The sequence below is a fragment of the Diceros bicornis genome, chromosome 32 (genome assembly GCF_020826845.1).
Source record: "Diceros bicornis minor isolate mBicDic1 chromosome 32, mDicBic1.mat.cur, whole genome shotgun sequence".
NCBI lineage: Eukaryota > Metazoa > Chordata > Mammalia > Perissodactyla > Rhinocerotidae > Diceros > Diceros bicornis.
In genome coordinates, this window is record NC_080771.1 from 19,877,756 (window position 1) to 19,893,271 (window position 15,516).

At 37.4% G+C, this 15,516-nt stretch overlaps 1 protein-coding gene across 7 annotated transcripts in view; it reads left to right on the plus strand.

Annotated features, from left to right (window-relative positions):
* NFATC3 (nuclear factor of activated T cells 3) overlaps window positions 1–15,516 on the plus strand; it is a 126,891-nt gene that overhangs the window by 78,202 nt on the left and 33,173 nt on the right. For 6 of the 7 annotated variants that reach the window (XM_058528084.1, XM_058528086.1, XM_058528085.1 and 3 more), the window contains exons 6-8: window positions 459–599; window positions 5,888–5,943; window positions 7,010–7,136. In XM_058528084.1, coding sequence (XP_058384067.1) covers window positions 459–599; window positions 5,888–5,943; window positions 7,010–7,136 — 324 coding nt within the window. Of the gene's footprint in view, window positions 1–458; window positions 600–5,887; window positions 5,944–7,009; window positions 7,137–15,516 lie in introns of those variants that run through there. The other variant, XM_058528089.1, reaches the window with a different exon arrangement.

The following is a 15,516-nucleotide window of genomic DNA, read 5'->3' on the forward strand; positions in this document are numbered from 1 at the left end:
CCTTTAGAAACTTGTCTTCTTTTAATTGAATGCAATATACTTATGCATCTTTGGATTTAATTTGCTTTTTATAATTATATTAGATTTATCCATTTTAACAGAGTTGTAGGGAAGAAATGTAGTAAAGACTTAAGCTAAAAAGAGAAAAATGGATGGAGTGAATGTGTTGGAGTCAGTATAAAGTTACAGTCATTAATTAATTTCTCTTTATTAGTTGATTTCTTTAAAGTTGTAATCTAAGAAAATAATTTAGAAATCATATAAGTTTAATAAATCTATTTTGTTTTCTAAATAACGTTAGTGATTTCAGTAGATATTGTTACCATTGTCTTGAATTTTAAAAGCCTGGAGTTTGCTTCTCTTTATTTTCATTTTGTAGCTTGAATTTGTCATTTATGTATGAAAGATTGTAAACTAATATTTTGTTTCTTCTCAATTCTTAAAAAAAAACAAAACAGCCCAGCGGTCTGCTCAAGAACTTCCTCATATTGAGAAGTACAGTATCAACAGTTGTTCTGTAAATGGAGGTCATGAAATGATTGTGACTGGATCTAATTTTCTTCCAGAATCCAAAATCATTTTTCTTGAAAAAGGACAAGGTAAATAATATAAAATTTGAGTTGATTGACCTCAAACGAAGGGGCAAAATTATTCAGGTGTTTCACCAACATTAATCACAAAATAGTTTTCCTAAAGCTACAAGCATCATTTATGCAGATTTAATTGTAAACAAAACATTTATAAAAATTTTATGTAAATGTTAAGTTCTCATTAAGGATATCTCAAAAGTAGAAGAATCTCCAAGTAATTCTACTTCTAGGTATATATATACTCAAGAGAACTGAAACTTGGACACAAATGCTTATAGCAGTGTTATTCATAAAGCAAAAAAATGGAAACAACCCAAATGCTCCTCAACTGATAAATAAAATGTGGTATATCCATACAACGGGCTATTATTCAGCCATAAAAAGGAATAAAGTACTGATTCATGCTACAACGTGGGTGAACCTTGAAAACATTGTGCTAAGTGAAAGAATCCAGCACGAATTGTCCAGAATCAACAATCCATAGAGACAGAAAGTAGAATGGTAGTTGCTAGGGGTGGGAACGAGTTGTCAGTGGGGAGTGACTGCTATGGGGATGCGGTTTCTGGAATTAGATAGTGGTGGTGGTTGTACAGCTCTGTGAATATACTGAAAACCTCTGAATTGTATACTTTAAAAGAGTGAATTTTATGTATTTTATGTATAATTATATGAATTATATCTTAATTTTTAGAAAAGTAGAATCCTATATCTACCATGGTGTTTGGTTTTAGCCCTTCTTGAGCATATTTAAAATAATTTCCATCAATTATTCCCTCTCTCATATTTTTTTAAACATTTTAAAAATTGTGAAATACAGTTTTTTTTTGAAGAATAATATGACAAATACTCATACCTACTACCCAGTTTAAGAAATAGGCCATTTACCTTTGAAGGCCTCTTGGTGCCCCTTTCCAAATGGATCCCTCTCCTGAATCAGTCTTTGTTTATCTTTATAGTTTTATATATTTTCTCCTGTTTTTGGACTTTATATAATATTGAATATTGCTTTTTTCATGAGTCAACATTAATGTTTTTCCATGTAACTGAAGATCTTTTGCTTTCACTACTGTGTAGTTTCATTGTATGAATATGCCACAGTCTATTTCCATTCTCTCACTGGATATCTGGGCAGTGTCCAGTTTTTGGCATTGCCAAATAATAGCTAATAATGCTGCAGTGAACATTTTAGTTCTTATCACCTGGTGGACATAGGCAAAAATCTTATAATATTTAAGTTTTGTTAATCCAGTAGGTGTAAAATGATACCTTGAACTTTGCGTTTGAATTTCCCTGATATCTATTGAGGTTGTTATGAGCCATTCATGTTTTCTTTTTTGTGCAATGCCTTTTCATGTCTTTGCCCTTTTTTTTCCATTGAGTCAGCTTTCATTTTCTTACTGACTTATGGGATTCTTTATACATTGTGGATATCAAAATGAGTTGGAGAAGTGCCCCATCTATTTCCATTCTCCAAAAGTGTCTGTGTCATGTAGTCACCTTCCTTTGAACATGTGGCAGAGCTTACCTCTGAAACCTTCTGGGCTGGGGGCTGTCCTGTGGGGAGTTATTAATTTCTGATATAATTCCATTTATGGTTATAGGACCATTTAAGTTTATTTCTTCTTGAGTTAATTGTGGTGATTTATATTTTTCCAGGTGAATAGAAAAACACACTCTTCCTGTGTTTCTCCTTTACTCTCACAGTGCTACCACACTCACAACACTTCTGACACCAGATTTGTGGGTTTCCCATACATCGAGCAATTCTTCGGCACCAACTGAGTGTCCTCAATTCAATTTTGACACTAACTGGAGTTAGCACAGACCCGGCAGGTTACACACTCAGTCCCATAAGACTCCTCCCACACTTCAGATGCCAATTGAAACTAGTGGGTCCCTGGGTTGCCCATAACTTCTATCGGACTTGGCTACAAATCAGAGGTTCCTATGACCTCCTCCTTGGATTCGATCATTAGGTAGAACAGCTCACAGAACTCACGGAAACACATACTTACATTTACCAGTTTATTATGTATAATAAAAGATATCATGAAGGATACAGATGAACATCTAGATGGAAGAACAAGGTATATGGGAAAGGGAGTGGAGCTTATATGCCCTCTATGAGTGCGCCACTCTCCCAGCACCTCCATGTGTTAAGGAACCCAGAAGCTTCCCCATAGTGGTGAAATTTTCGTGGAGGCTTCACCACGTAGGCATGATTGATTATTCCATTTCCAGCCTCTCTCTGGAGAATGGGAGTGGGGCTGAAAGTTCTAAGCTTCTAATTATGGCTTGGTCTTTCTAGTGACCAGCCTCCATCCAGGAGCCCACCAAGAGTCATCTTCTTAGAACAAAAGACACTCCTGTCACCCAGGAAATTCCAAGGGATTTAGGACTTCTCTGTCAGGAACCAGGATCAGAGACCAAATATTAGAACAAAAGGTGCTCCTAGTGTTCTTATCACTTAGGAAATCAGAAGTTTTAGGAGCTCTATGCCAGAAACCAGACTCAGAGACCAATATATATATTTTTTCTGTTATTTCACACCAGGATTTTATTTGTTTCACCTACGTTTTCAAGTTTATTGACATTAATTTGCTCATAATACTCTCTGCATCTGGAATTATATTTCTTTTAAAAAATTTGTTCCTGCTATTATTTATTTGTGCCATCTCTGGTTTTTTAATCAGTTTTTCCACAGTAGTTGGCTTTATTGATCCTTTCAGTTGTGTCTTTGTTTTCTGTTTCTCTAATTTCTGTTTTTCCTAATTTTCTTTTTTTTTTGGCTTAATATGGCTTTTTTTTCTTACTTTAAATGGTTATCTCATTTGTTTTCATCTTTTTAAACTTAAGTATTTGAGGGTATACGTTGCCCCTATCGCCTATCTCTTGTAATTTCACTACCTCTTTTTCCACTGAATCCACTTTTGGGAGTTTAAATATGTTCAAATCTTCTCATCGTAAACATTCTCTTTTCCTTGACTCTGTCATCCTCATAACCTGTTATTTCATTTCTTTTTCATTTATCATCCAACCTCTCAAAAAAGTAATCTGTCATCTACCTTCATTGCCTTACTTGCTACTTACTGTTTAATCATTTGTCTTTCACTATATTGAAATCATAACTTCCTAAAAATTTATTTGGCAGTCAGCTACCCACTCTCCTTTTGACACCCTGTTCTTTCTTGGCTTTTGTGTAATTGTACTTATCTGGATTTCTGAAGCCTGCCTTACCTCATTAAAGAAAACAACAACAGAGTATAAGGAAGAGATAGTATCTCAAAGCTATCCCTTTCCATTGTAAAAACTCATTAGTCCCTGAATATAACAAATATGTATGTTTAAGGCAGTTTCATTATAGAATTCATTTTATTTAACCCAGAGCTTTACATTGAAGAGCTTTTGATTTAAATTGAATCATGTTAAATGGTGGCAGTTACTCACTTTGGATGAGATTGCGGTTGTGAATTTATAACTCCTATCCTGAAAGCACCTTCAGTGATCCCTTTGTTTTTTAGGCTCCTTAATGTGGCATTCAGCCCACAGTCTGTTGCCTGTCTTTCCAGCCTTGTTTCTTACTGCTCCTTGCCTCATACTTTATTACTCCAGCGACACAGCTGCCTATGGTTCCCTAAATTGTGTGTTTTCTTGCCATCTTCCTTTGTTCATGCTGTCTTTTCTGCGTAGACTACCCTTCCCCCCGCATGATCTGAGTTCTGCCTCATCTTTAAGCCTCAATTCAAGATCTCTTCAGGAAGCCTTCCTTGTCTCATACCTTCACCCCAAGACTAGGTTAAGGACCTTGACTTCTGTGCTCTTGGTGCATCCGGAGTGTACCTTTAGTACTTTTAACCACCACATTTCATTATAATGAATTGTTTGTATTTGCCTTTCATCCACACACTGAAGGCAGGGTATCCTATCTCTGTTATCTCGGTAACCCAAAGTGCCTGGCATGTTGGGACCCAGCAAATGATTGCTGAACTTAGCTATAATTCTAAGTAGACATAGCATTTCTTTCTAGTGTCTCTTGTGCACAGGGGTAGCCGTTATCTAATTATTGGACTGGAAAATGATAGTCACAATCTGGAAGGCATTTGATTGAGTCTCTTCTGATATCTTCACAGACCAGATGAAGAAGTCATGCTAGCTGTGAAGATAGTTGTATGCGTTAGTCACTGGGTGAATACCCATGACATAAAAAGAATGATTTAGAATAGCTGAACATCAGACTGGAGTGAGAACTTTTAGTAGCAGGTGGGGCTCTCCTCAGGTGAACAGTTCACTTGGGATGAAGAGACAGAAAATATGTGCACCAGATCTTCGGATGACAAATCTGGAAAGCCTGGCAGATATTTTAGAAGACCATCAGTATCTAAAAAGATCTTGACAAGCCAAGTGATCCAAGAAAATAAAGTCTAGTAGGGAAAAATTAACATAACAAGGGTTACGGGATGGGATTGGGAGGAAGCAGCTGCATAAGTGGGAGCTTGAGCTTGGCAATAGGAAATGTGGCAGAGTGAGGGACACTTACTGGCCGCACACTAAGTATAAGAGTTAGCATGGTGCGGCTGCCCCAGAAAGCTTATTAACAGAGACACAACATCCCCACATAAGGTGGCAAGAGTTTCAGTCACCCTCTACCATGCTGGGTCATTTCTCACCTGGGCTCTTCAGTCCTGGGCCTAGTGCATTTGGAGGGAGATTGTCACACTGGAAGAGTGTTCAAAGAAGAGTGACCAAGAAGGCTAAAATATAGTGTAAGGAATAGATGCAGAACTGGGGATGCTAACCAGCAGAAGAGGAGACACAGCCAAATATAGCTGCTTTTAAATGTCTAAAGTATTGTCTCACAGAGAAGCACTCAAGATTTTTGCGGGGCGTGGCTACAAGGAGTAGTACTTAGACCAGTGGTTGGATAGTATGAGGAGACAGATTTCATCTATCATGAAGAGCTTTCCAGCAGCAATTACTGTCCAAAGATGAAGTGGGTTACTTGGTTAGGTAGTGAGTTTACTGTTACTTAGGCATACAAGCAGAGTTGGCCACCACTTTGCGGAGGTGCTCGCAGAGGATTTTCAAACATCACTTGAGGAATAAGCTCTGTGGGGCCTGCTAACTGGAGCAGCCCAAGATCTTTCTCCACACTTTTTCCACATGGGTACACATTTTATTTTTATAATGGAAGTCGGTGAGAAAAAGATTCCCTTTGCCAAAAATCTGTGATACTAAATACATTAGATTATGTTTATATGCTTGAATTACTTTTAACTGTAAATTGTTTCTTTCAACAGATGGACGACCTCAATGGGAGGTAGAAGGGAAAATAATCAGGGAAAAATGTCAAGGGGTAAGAAACTTAACCTTATTTCTTTAGAAATATTTAAGAAGCTTTATGAGAAAATTGGATAGTGGTACTTTATGGTATAGATGAGGAGTCTTTTATCTATTGAGTAGTAGAAAAGTAAATTAGAATTTTTAGAAGTTTGGATGTGAAATAGATACTTTCCTGATATTAAAATTAAAGTTTAGGGAAGATAAACAACAGTTGATGTCTTCCCTTTTTCTGTGTATAGGAAAGGAGAAATTGGAAATGAAAGTTTATTAGAAGCTTCTTACTGAAGTTATTGTTAGTTTATTTGTCTGAATTCAGTGAGGAAATCAAACAAATTCATTAAAGAACATATATAATGGGCAACAAACAGGAGGAGGACAAGCCCTCAGGGGTTTGTGTGTTGAACACACTATTCCCCACTCCTCAGCATTAAGCCTTCCAGGATTCAACACTGAAAGCTGTGATCTCTTCATCCTGGTTGCAATGGAGACAGAATCGTCTCTAGGGTAGAGAATACCACTTTCCACAGTGCTCTCCAAAGACCTGGAGAGATTAGGTTAAGGATTGCAATTGGTTTGGGACTAAAGGTTTTCATCCTGCTTATATAAAATTATTCTTGATACAGATACAGATTTTGTGTATTCCTAATTTAGAACATTTTGAATATAAAATTTAAGATAAGCAATCTAAACTATAATGGAGCTTGAGAAATACTAAACTTGGTTAAAAACCAGAACAGACTTCCAGTTAAGATGTATAGTAACATGCAGTATTCAGTAGAGCAAAATATCTCACTACACAGTATATAAGACTGTTTTTATTTCTGCTACAACTAGAAACCCAACTGGGTGAATAAAAAGCAATTTCTTCTTTAATCGTTTACTTTAAAGTGCTTATTTCTGTTAAGACTGAAGTATCTGTAGAGTAAATCTCCAGATGACTTAGATGACCAGTTGATGTGCATAATGATCTGTCATGGGAGAGCCTGGGTAGTTAAGACTCATGAGTTGTGCTGAGTTTAGCAGGTGCATTTCATTTTTAGTTCTGAATGTAACATAATCTTTCTTTCCATGCTCCTTAGGCTCACATTGTCCTTGAAGTTCCTCCATATCATAACCCAGCAGTTACAGCTGCAGTGCAGGTGCACTTTTATCTTTGCAATGGCAAGAGGAAAAAAAGCCAGTCTCAACGTTTTACTTACACACCAGGTACAAGGAATTGTGATGGTTTACTATAGAACTTTCTTTCATAATGAATAAAATGTTATTCAATGAATCCTGTATTAGAATGTTGAAGGCAAGGTACTTATAACCAATAAAAATTCCAACATATGCCTAATCTGTAAAGTTTGTGTTGACTTTAAATATTTGATGTGATATCAGTTATTATTTTGTAGTTATTTTTTAGAAGGAAGTTAGAAGATTGAATGTAGATTTGAAGTCTGTTTTTCAGGAGCTACCAAAAATCACCAGCACTACAGGAGGGGCAGGTGTTTGTGAATATATGTGAGCTCCTTTTGTGCCCTTAGCACTTCAAGAAGGCACTATGTCTGTTTCATAGTATCTTCATCTCAACCATTCCCAATCAGATGAAAAATCTCTCGTTAGATTTTCATTTGGCAAGCAGTGACTGTAGCATACTGTGGGCTGTGGAATATAAAGTTAATGCCAGATTCTTGGTTTTATAGATGCACCCTAACGAAGGAAGCTTCCACACCTCTTTCTGCAGAGTTTAAGTGCTATAACTTTCCAGGGCTTGATTGTGACACATAACTTATAAGCAATAATTTATGCTAATGTTTACATACTTAGAGAACAAATATTTAGAGAGGCCTTTTCTGTGCTAGGCACTGGGTTAGTCACCAGAGCATATGATAATAAAAAAAATCATAGTGAACGTTACTCTCCAAAACTTATTCCTCCAAAAACTTTTAAATGGTTTATAGTAAATGAAAAGATCAAACACTTGAATTTCAGAGGGTACTGGTTATTAATGGTCATTCGTCATTCATATTCTTTAAAGCCTGACTTTAAAGAATTTATAGCCTCTAGAGTCCACTTATATTCCACAATCTGAAAGTTAGTAGTACTTGATCATGTTAATACATTACTTGGTAATAAAATATTTCAGATAATTTTCAAATAGAATACAAACCTTTTGAAAACTAAAGATTTTGGTTAGCTATTTCATTCATTCATCAATTCAGTAAGTACTTGAGGGTACCTGCTAGGTGGGCAAAAGCTGTCTCAGTCCCTTCTCTCATGGAACTTATAATCTAGAGGAACAAATAGAAGCTAACAGATCACTAAATAAATAAATTATTAACAAAGTTGTAATTTGAAACTGAGATAAAGACCCTGAAGGGAAGGGACCCAATACTGTGTGTGAAAATAACAGAGGGACCCTTGCCTAGGCTAACTGGTTGAGAAAAGGCTTCCAGCTTCCATGAGGAAGTGATACTTGAGTTGATAGCTGGCAAATAATAGTAATAGTTTGCAGTTATATAACATTTACTGTGTTCTTAGTACTGTTTTAAGCCATTTCTATATTTATTCATTTAATCCTTATAATAGACCTATGAGATAGATTATTATCTTGTGGGTTTTTTGGGGGTTTTTTTGCTGAGGAAGATTCACCCTGAGCTAACATCTGTGCCAGTCTTCCTGTATCTTGTATGTGGGTCGCCACCACAACGTGGCCGCCGATGAGTGGTTTAGGTCCATGGATTATCATCTTGTTTTACAGATGATGAAACTGAGTGGCTAATAAGTGCCTCAGGTCTCACAATATATAAGTCTTAGAGGCAAACATCATGCACAGGCAGTATGGTTCCAAAGTCTGGGCTTCTAACTCTTATGCTAGATTACATCTCAGGTTTGTTCATTTATTTAGCAAACGTATAGAGCATTTAGTGTGTGCCAGGAATTATTCTAAGCAGTTTATACATAATAACTCATTTATCCTCCCATAACTCTATAAGGTAGGTACTGTTGCCCTCCACATTTTGCAAATGAGCGAACTGAGGTCACACAACTAATAAATGGCAGAGGTGAGAATTTAATCCAGGCATTCTGGCTGTAGAATCTATACTGTTAATTACTATGACAGATAAACTGTGGGAGAACATTCCAGATAAAGGCAGCAGCACATGCAAAAGCTCTTAGTTGGTTGGATCATCGAGTTAAAAGAATTATAAGAAGTGAGCTTTAGGGGCCTGCCCCGTGGCTTAGCGGTTAAGTATGCATGTTCTGCTACTGGCGGCCTGGGTTCGGATCCTGGGCGCGCACCGACGCACTGCTTGTCCGGCCATGCTGAGGCCACGTCCCACATACAGCAACTAGAAGGATGTGCAACTATGACCTACAACTATCTACTGGGGCTTTGGGGAGAAAAAGGGAAAAAAAGGAGGAGGATTGGCAATAGATGTTAGCTCAGGGCCAGTCTTCCTCTGCAAAAAATGAGGAGGATTGGCATGGATGTTAGCTCAGGGCTGATCTTTCTTACAAAATAAAAGAAGAAGAAGTGAGCTTTAACAGGGAGGTGATAGGATCAGATTTATGTTTCAAAGATTGTTTTCTCGGGGCCAGCCCTGTGGCCTGGTGGTTAAGTTCGGCATGTTCTGCTTTGGCAGCCTGGGTTTGTGGGCCCAGATCCCGGGCGTGGACCTACACCACTTGTCAGCCATACTGTGGCAGTGACCCACATACAAAACAGAGGAAGATTGGCACAGATGTTAGCTCAGGGCTACTCTTCTTAAAGCAAAAAAAGAAGAAGATCGGCAACAGATGTCAGCATGGGGGGACTCTTCCTCTGCAGAAAAAAATGAAATTATTTTCTTCATATTTCTTCTGTCTCTTTATAAAGTGTAAATGACCAGTTTAGTCTTAGATTACCAACTGTGGAGTAAGATTTATATGGGAGAGGCCCAGGGTTAAAAAGGTGATTCAAACAGCAAGCGTGTTTTGAATATACAGAGGAAAGAGCGTCAATAATGATAAAGAATATCAGGTTTCTGAGAAGGGTGGGAGGGGATAGGATTTAAAATATAGAAGTTGGGACGGGCGTAGGATGGGCAAAGGAACAGGAGGGAAAACAAAGATGAACAAGATGGATGTACATTAGGAAGATTTGTAGATTTGGTAGTGGAGAGTTTAGAGAGTTTCCGTATGATACCTTCAGTTTTTTTGCTGTAATGAATGACATGAAGTCTCCTGTTGTGAACAGAGGGGAGTGTGGGTGATTTGGCAGTTTGAAGAGTGTGGAGAAGTTTGAAATAGTTGTTTTAAAGAGAGGGGAGAGTAAGTTACCACAGAAACCTAATAGGATTCTAGGCATGATTGAAGGGTACCTTTGATGTTGATATTCATGAATTTATAGATGCTAATTAGTCCTGCTTTGTAACTTTCTTAAGCACCACTCAGGTTCTTCAGGGCACGTGGTAAAATATGGATAGTAAGGCTCCTCCAGAGTGAGATTTACTAAGGACATATGGTCCGATAGTGTTATCAAATGCTGTTGAGATGGGGATCTATAGAATCTAACTTGAATAAGAAGGGAGAGGGCTTCCGGGATTGCAAGCAAAAAAAAAAAGCAATAGGGGCAGCAGATTTAGAGGTTTTGATTACTACCATCATAGTGGTGGTAGTTGAACAGGCAAACAGAAAGGAGAAAATATAATGCCTTTACATTATCAGCTTGTGAATTGGGAGGACAATATAAAGACAGAGTCCTAGAGGGCATTACATATGAAAATGGAAATCAGTGGGGCCCCAGAGTGCAGAGAAAATATTGGATTGGACTACATCTGTCGTCACTGGCCTTATGGTTGACAGAATACAGATCAGGTGGCACACACTAACAGAAGAATGGACACACAGAAGTGTTTTGGACAGTTACTATCTTTTCTCTATAGCATTTGGCTTGTTTCATTTGTTTCTGAAATGAAATTTTGGATAAAATTTTTACAAAAGCAAATAACATTACTGTGAATTTTTTTTAAAAAAAGACAAGCTGAAAAAATATTTTAAAATGCCCAAATTCTCTTCCACTCTGAAACTGTCATTCTATCCTTCTAGAGCCTTTTGATCCATATATAGACACAACTTTTTAAAAATAGAAATAGGACCACACTGTATATACTAATTTTGTAACCTGGACATTTTTATTTTTCCTCGCCAGTGGATATAGTTTTACAGAATTTTATTAGCTTGTCAGTATTCTATTGTATGACCCTGTCTTTGTTGTGTTAGGGTTATTATGTTTGTCTTATTAATTTGTATGAATTCTTTATATTTGAGATTTAGCGTATGTGTATGATTCACAAATTACCCTAGCCAAAGAGGTGATAGAGCACAGAGCCCTTCCGTAGTGGTGCTGTCTGAACTTCTGCCCACCTTCTAGCTTCAGAACTTCCAGTGTGGGAGGCCTCACCCCCACTCCAGCATCCCTAAAGCCGTTGAGGGAATGTGTCTCCCTCTGAGGCCTAGCAGAAGTTATTTGTACTTAGGGGTACCATCTGAGCTCTGGTTTTAGAATAATGGAGTTTCCAGGGACACCATTAGAGCCAAATTCTCATAAATAATATTTTGCCTGTGCGAAAGTATATTCTGTATTCTAAGTAGTTGATTGGACAGACTGACTTTTGGATTGTGGTTATTCTGATTGGGAGAGAAAGACTGGCTTACAGTCAGATTAGATCTCGGCTCTGCCACAGACTGCACCCATGGATTAACTTCTATTAAGTGAGGATATAAGACTAAAGCAATGGTTTTCAAGTTGTTTTGTTCTTCAAATAAAATATTATGCAAAAAGCTAATATATAAAAAAGGATGAAAGCTAGCTTTAGGTGCTCTGTTTACACTAGAAGAGGAAATCCAAAGCTCCTACACTTTGGATCCTACTCTTCCATGTCCACCACTTGAAGAAGAGTGTGAAGCTTCTCATGGTTTGAAAACCACTAGCCAGTTTTTTTTTTTCTGGATCCCTCCATCTATCAACATTCTAAATTTGAGAATGAGATATATAATACAAAAGGTAGAGTTTATCTGTTTCTAAAACTCAGCTCATTCTAGATATGGTAAGGTCTCTTCAACTATATTTCCCTCCAAACAAGAATAAATTACCATAGACCGGTAGTGAGGACTTCCTATGGTTTGGTCAGCTTAGAGTCTGAATCCCTTATAGACAAAAAGAGTGATACTTGATTTGGCACAGTGGAAATACACTCAATTTAGCAGAGCGGAACTCTGAGTCTGAGTGCCCAGATGTGGATCAGGAACATAGAAATAAGTATTGGATCATGCAAGAAAGATGAATGCTATGCTGTAGTTTTCAGTCCGTCTGTCTTCTTTTTAGTGCATGATAACCAACTGTTTATGTAACCAAGGTGCCCCACCCCCCAGCCGTCACTCCATTCAAGATTAAACAAGGGATGAAAGTAGGCTTTCTTGGATATTCTCCCTCTTTATGTAGAAATATAACTCTGGGTGTAGGATTCACTGTGACTTTCCTGGGACCAGAGTAGGAGCTTAAGTAGAAAAGGAAAAGAAAGAATCTAGTGGTTCAGGGGGAAAGTTCTAGTTCTTCCAAAGTCAGAAGAAAAGTAAGTACTTTTCTTCAAGACATTAGAGAGGTCAGGAGCCACTAGACACAGTGAACCATACTTGAAACACCTGAGCAAGAATCAGAAACTGGATGGAGGCATAGGCCAGGAGCATGAGCATTGTGGCAGAAGCAACAAGAAGATTGGTAATATACCTTTCTCTCTGTCCTTGGGGTTGTAGTCTCGTTGTTAGGGGTGGGCTCACCAGTTGGCAGATTTAGAGGCTAAAGCAAATGAATAATCAGCTCGTTTTGTTCTTGCTTGGAAACCAGAGTAAAGTGTAGAAGTCAAATGCACCCCCAGACAAGTGCTTCATTAATTACCTCTTCTACAGTAAAATATACTGTCAATGCTATTTTAATTCTTAGCTTCATTTCTTCAGATTGAGACCATGCTTGTGTGAAGAGACTTACATTTTTGCAGGGTTTGGTAAATGGTCAGATGAGATTTGACCTTGCTTTGGGTCTCATTGTTATTTTCTTTTGACGAAAAATGAAGTCTTTATATTTTGTCAAGATCATGAAAATTTTAATTATGTTAATTAGCAATACAAACTTGGAAGGAACAATGGGGTTTGAATTCAGGAAAATTATCTTTAAATGATTTATAGCACTTCAATAGGAGGCTAAAGTATATAACTTTTAAGTGGACTGAAGTGCTTGCCAAGAAAAACAGTGAAATCAATTGTTTTGACACATAATAAATTAACTAATGGTTCTTTTCTCTTTTGTTATGCATATTAAATAAAATAAGCAAAATGCATTGATTTCTACTTTGAGCGGTCCTTTCATCAGATAGATTCATCCTAAATCACGGATCTGTTCCTTTTTTTTAATGTGATAAAGGATGATGGTTGGTATTCATAGCCTCTGCTTGCTTGCTGGAATGGTGAAGTGGAATCTTCCTTGGTGATACAGTATACTGTAGTGATTAAAGGCATGGACTTTGGAGGCAGAAAAGCCTGGGTTCAGGTATTGTGATGCCACTTAGCTGCTGTGAGATCTTAGTGTCTTTAATCTCCTCTTCGTATACTCATTTATAAGGCAGAGAAAATAATAATCCCTACCTTATAAAGATTGTTTTGAAGTAAATTCGGACTTTAAGTTGCAAATGACAGAAACTCAGTTTAAACTAGCTTAACAAAAAAGGGAATTTATTGGCTCGTGTAACTGGAAGATTAACTGGAATGCTCGCTTCAGATGTCCTTCATTTCAAGCAGTGTTGTCTCAGGGTTTAGGCTTTCTCTTCATTTTAACACTGCTTTTCTTTTTGTTGGCTTTACTCTCAGGCAGACTTTCACCACATGGCATCTCTAGGTTTGTTTCATCTTCATAAGAGAAGAGAGCCGGTAACCACTATCCTCCCCCCCATCTCCATCAAGATCAGTCCTAGGGTCACATTCAAATCTCTAGTGCAGTCTTGTTGAGTTGTAGGAGTTCTTTATGTATTCTGGTTATTAAACCCTTTTCAGAAATATTATTTGCAAATATTTTTCCCATTCTGTGGGTTATCTTTTCATTCTCTTAATAGTGTCCTTTGATGCTCAAAAGTTTTCGTTATGATGAAGTCCAATTTGCCTGTTTTTCTTTTGTTACCTGTGCTTTTGGTGTCATACTTAAGAAACAGTTACCAAATCCAACGTCATGAAGCTTTTGCCCTTTGTTTTCTTCTAAGAGTTTTGTAGTTTTAGCTCTTATGTTTAGATCTTTGATCCACTTGAGTTAACTTTTGTATATGATGTTAGATGAAGTTCCATCTTCATTATTTTGAATGTGCTAGCCAGTTGTCCCAGCACCATTTGTTTAAGAAACTATTCTTTCCCCATTGAATGGTATTGGCTCTCTTGTTTGAAGAGCAATTGACTATTCCATTGGTCCATATGTCTATCCTTATGCCAGTACCACACTGTTGTCATTACTGTAGCTTTATACTAAGTTTTGATATTAGGAAGTGTGAATCCTCCATCTTTTTCAAGATTGTTTTTGGTGTTTGGGATCCCTTGAGATTCCATATGAATTTTAGGATGGGTTTTTCTATTTCTGTAAAAAATGCTGTTGGGATTTGATAGGGATTTCATTGAATCTGAAAATCGCTTTGGTGAGTATTGTGTTCTTAGCAATTAATTAAGTCTTCTAATCCATGAATCCAGAATGTCTTTCCATGTATTTAGGTCTTCTTTAGTTTGTTTAGCAGTGTTTTATAGTTTTTGGTGTACAAGTCTTGCTTTCCTTGGTTAAATTTATTCTTAAGTATTTTATTTTTTTTGGTGCTATTGTAAATGGAATTGTTTTCTTAATTTCTTTTTCACATTTTTTTATTGCTCCTTTATAGAAATACAACTGATTTTTGCATGCTGATTTTATGTCCTACAACTTTGTTGAATTTATTAGCTCCAACAGCGTTTTGTGGATTCCAGTATTTCTTTTGATGCCCCATTATTATTTCTTTCTTTTTTTTTTTTTTTTTTGTGAGGAAGATCAGCCCTGAGCTAACATCGGTGCTAATCCTCCTCTTTTTGCTGAGGAAGACTGGCTCTGAGCTAACATCTATTGCCAATCCTCCTTTTTTTTTCCTTCCCCAAAGCCCCAGTAGATAGTTGTATGTCATAGTTGCACATCCTTCTAGTTGCTGTATGTGGGACGCGGCCTCAGCATGGCCGGAGAGGCGGTGCATCGGTGTGCGCCCGGGATCCGAACCCGGGCCGCCAGTAGCGGAGCGCGTGCACTTAACTGCTAAGCCACCGGGCCGGCCCCCCATTATTATTTCTATTGTAATATGGATCTGACAGTTATTGAGGATCAAATGAGATACACGTGAAACCCATTCTAAACTAGAAGCTCTATCAATGTCATTTTCATGATTTCTGATATATGATGCTGTAAAGGACAAAAACTTTGTTTTTTTTTCCCTTCCTATATAAGGAAAAACTCAGTTCTTCCCTACTGTGTTTCTCTGCTGTGAGTCTCCTTTACTACTCACACAGAACA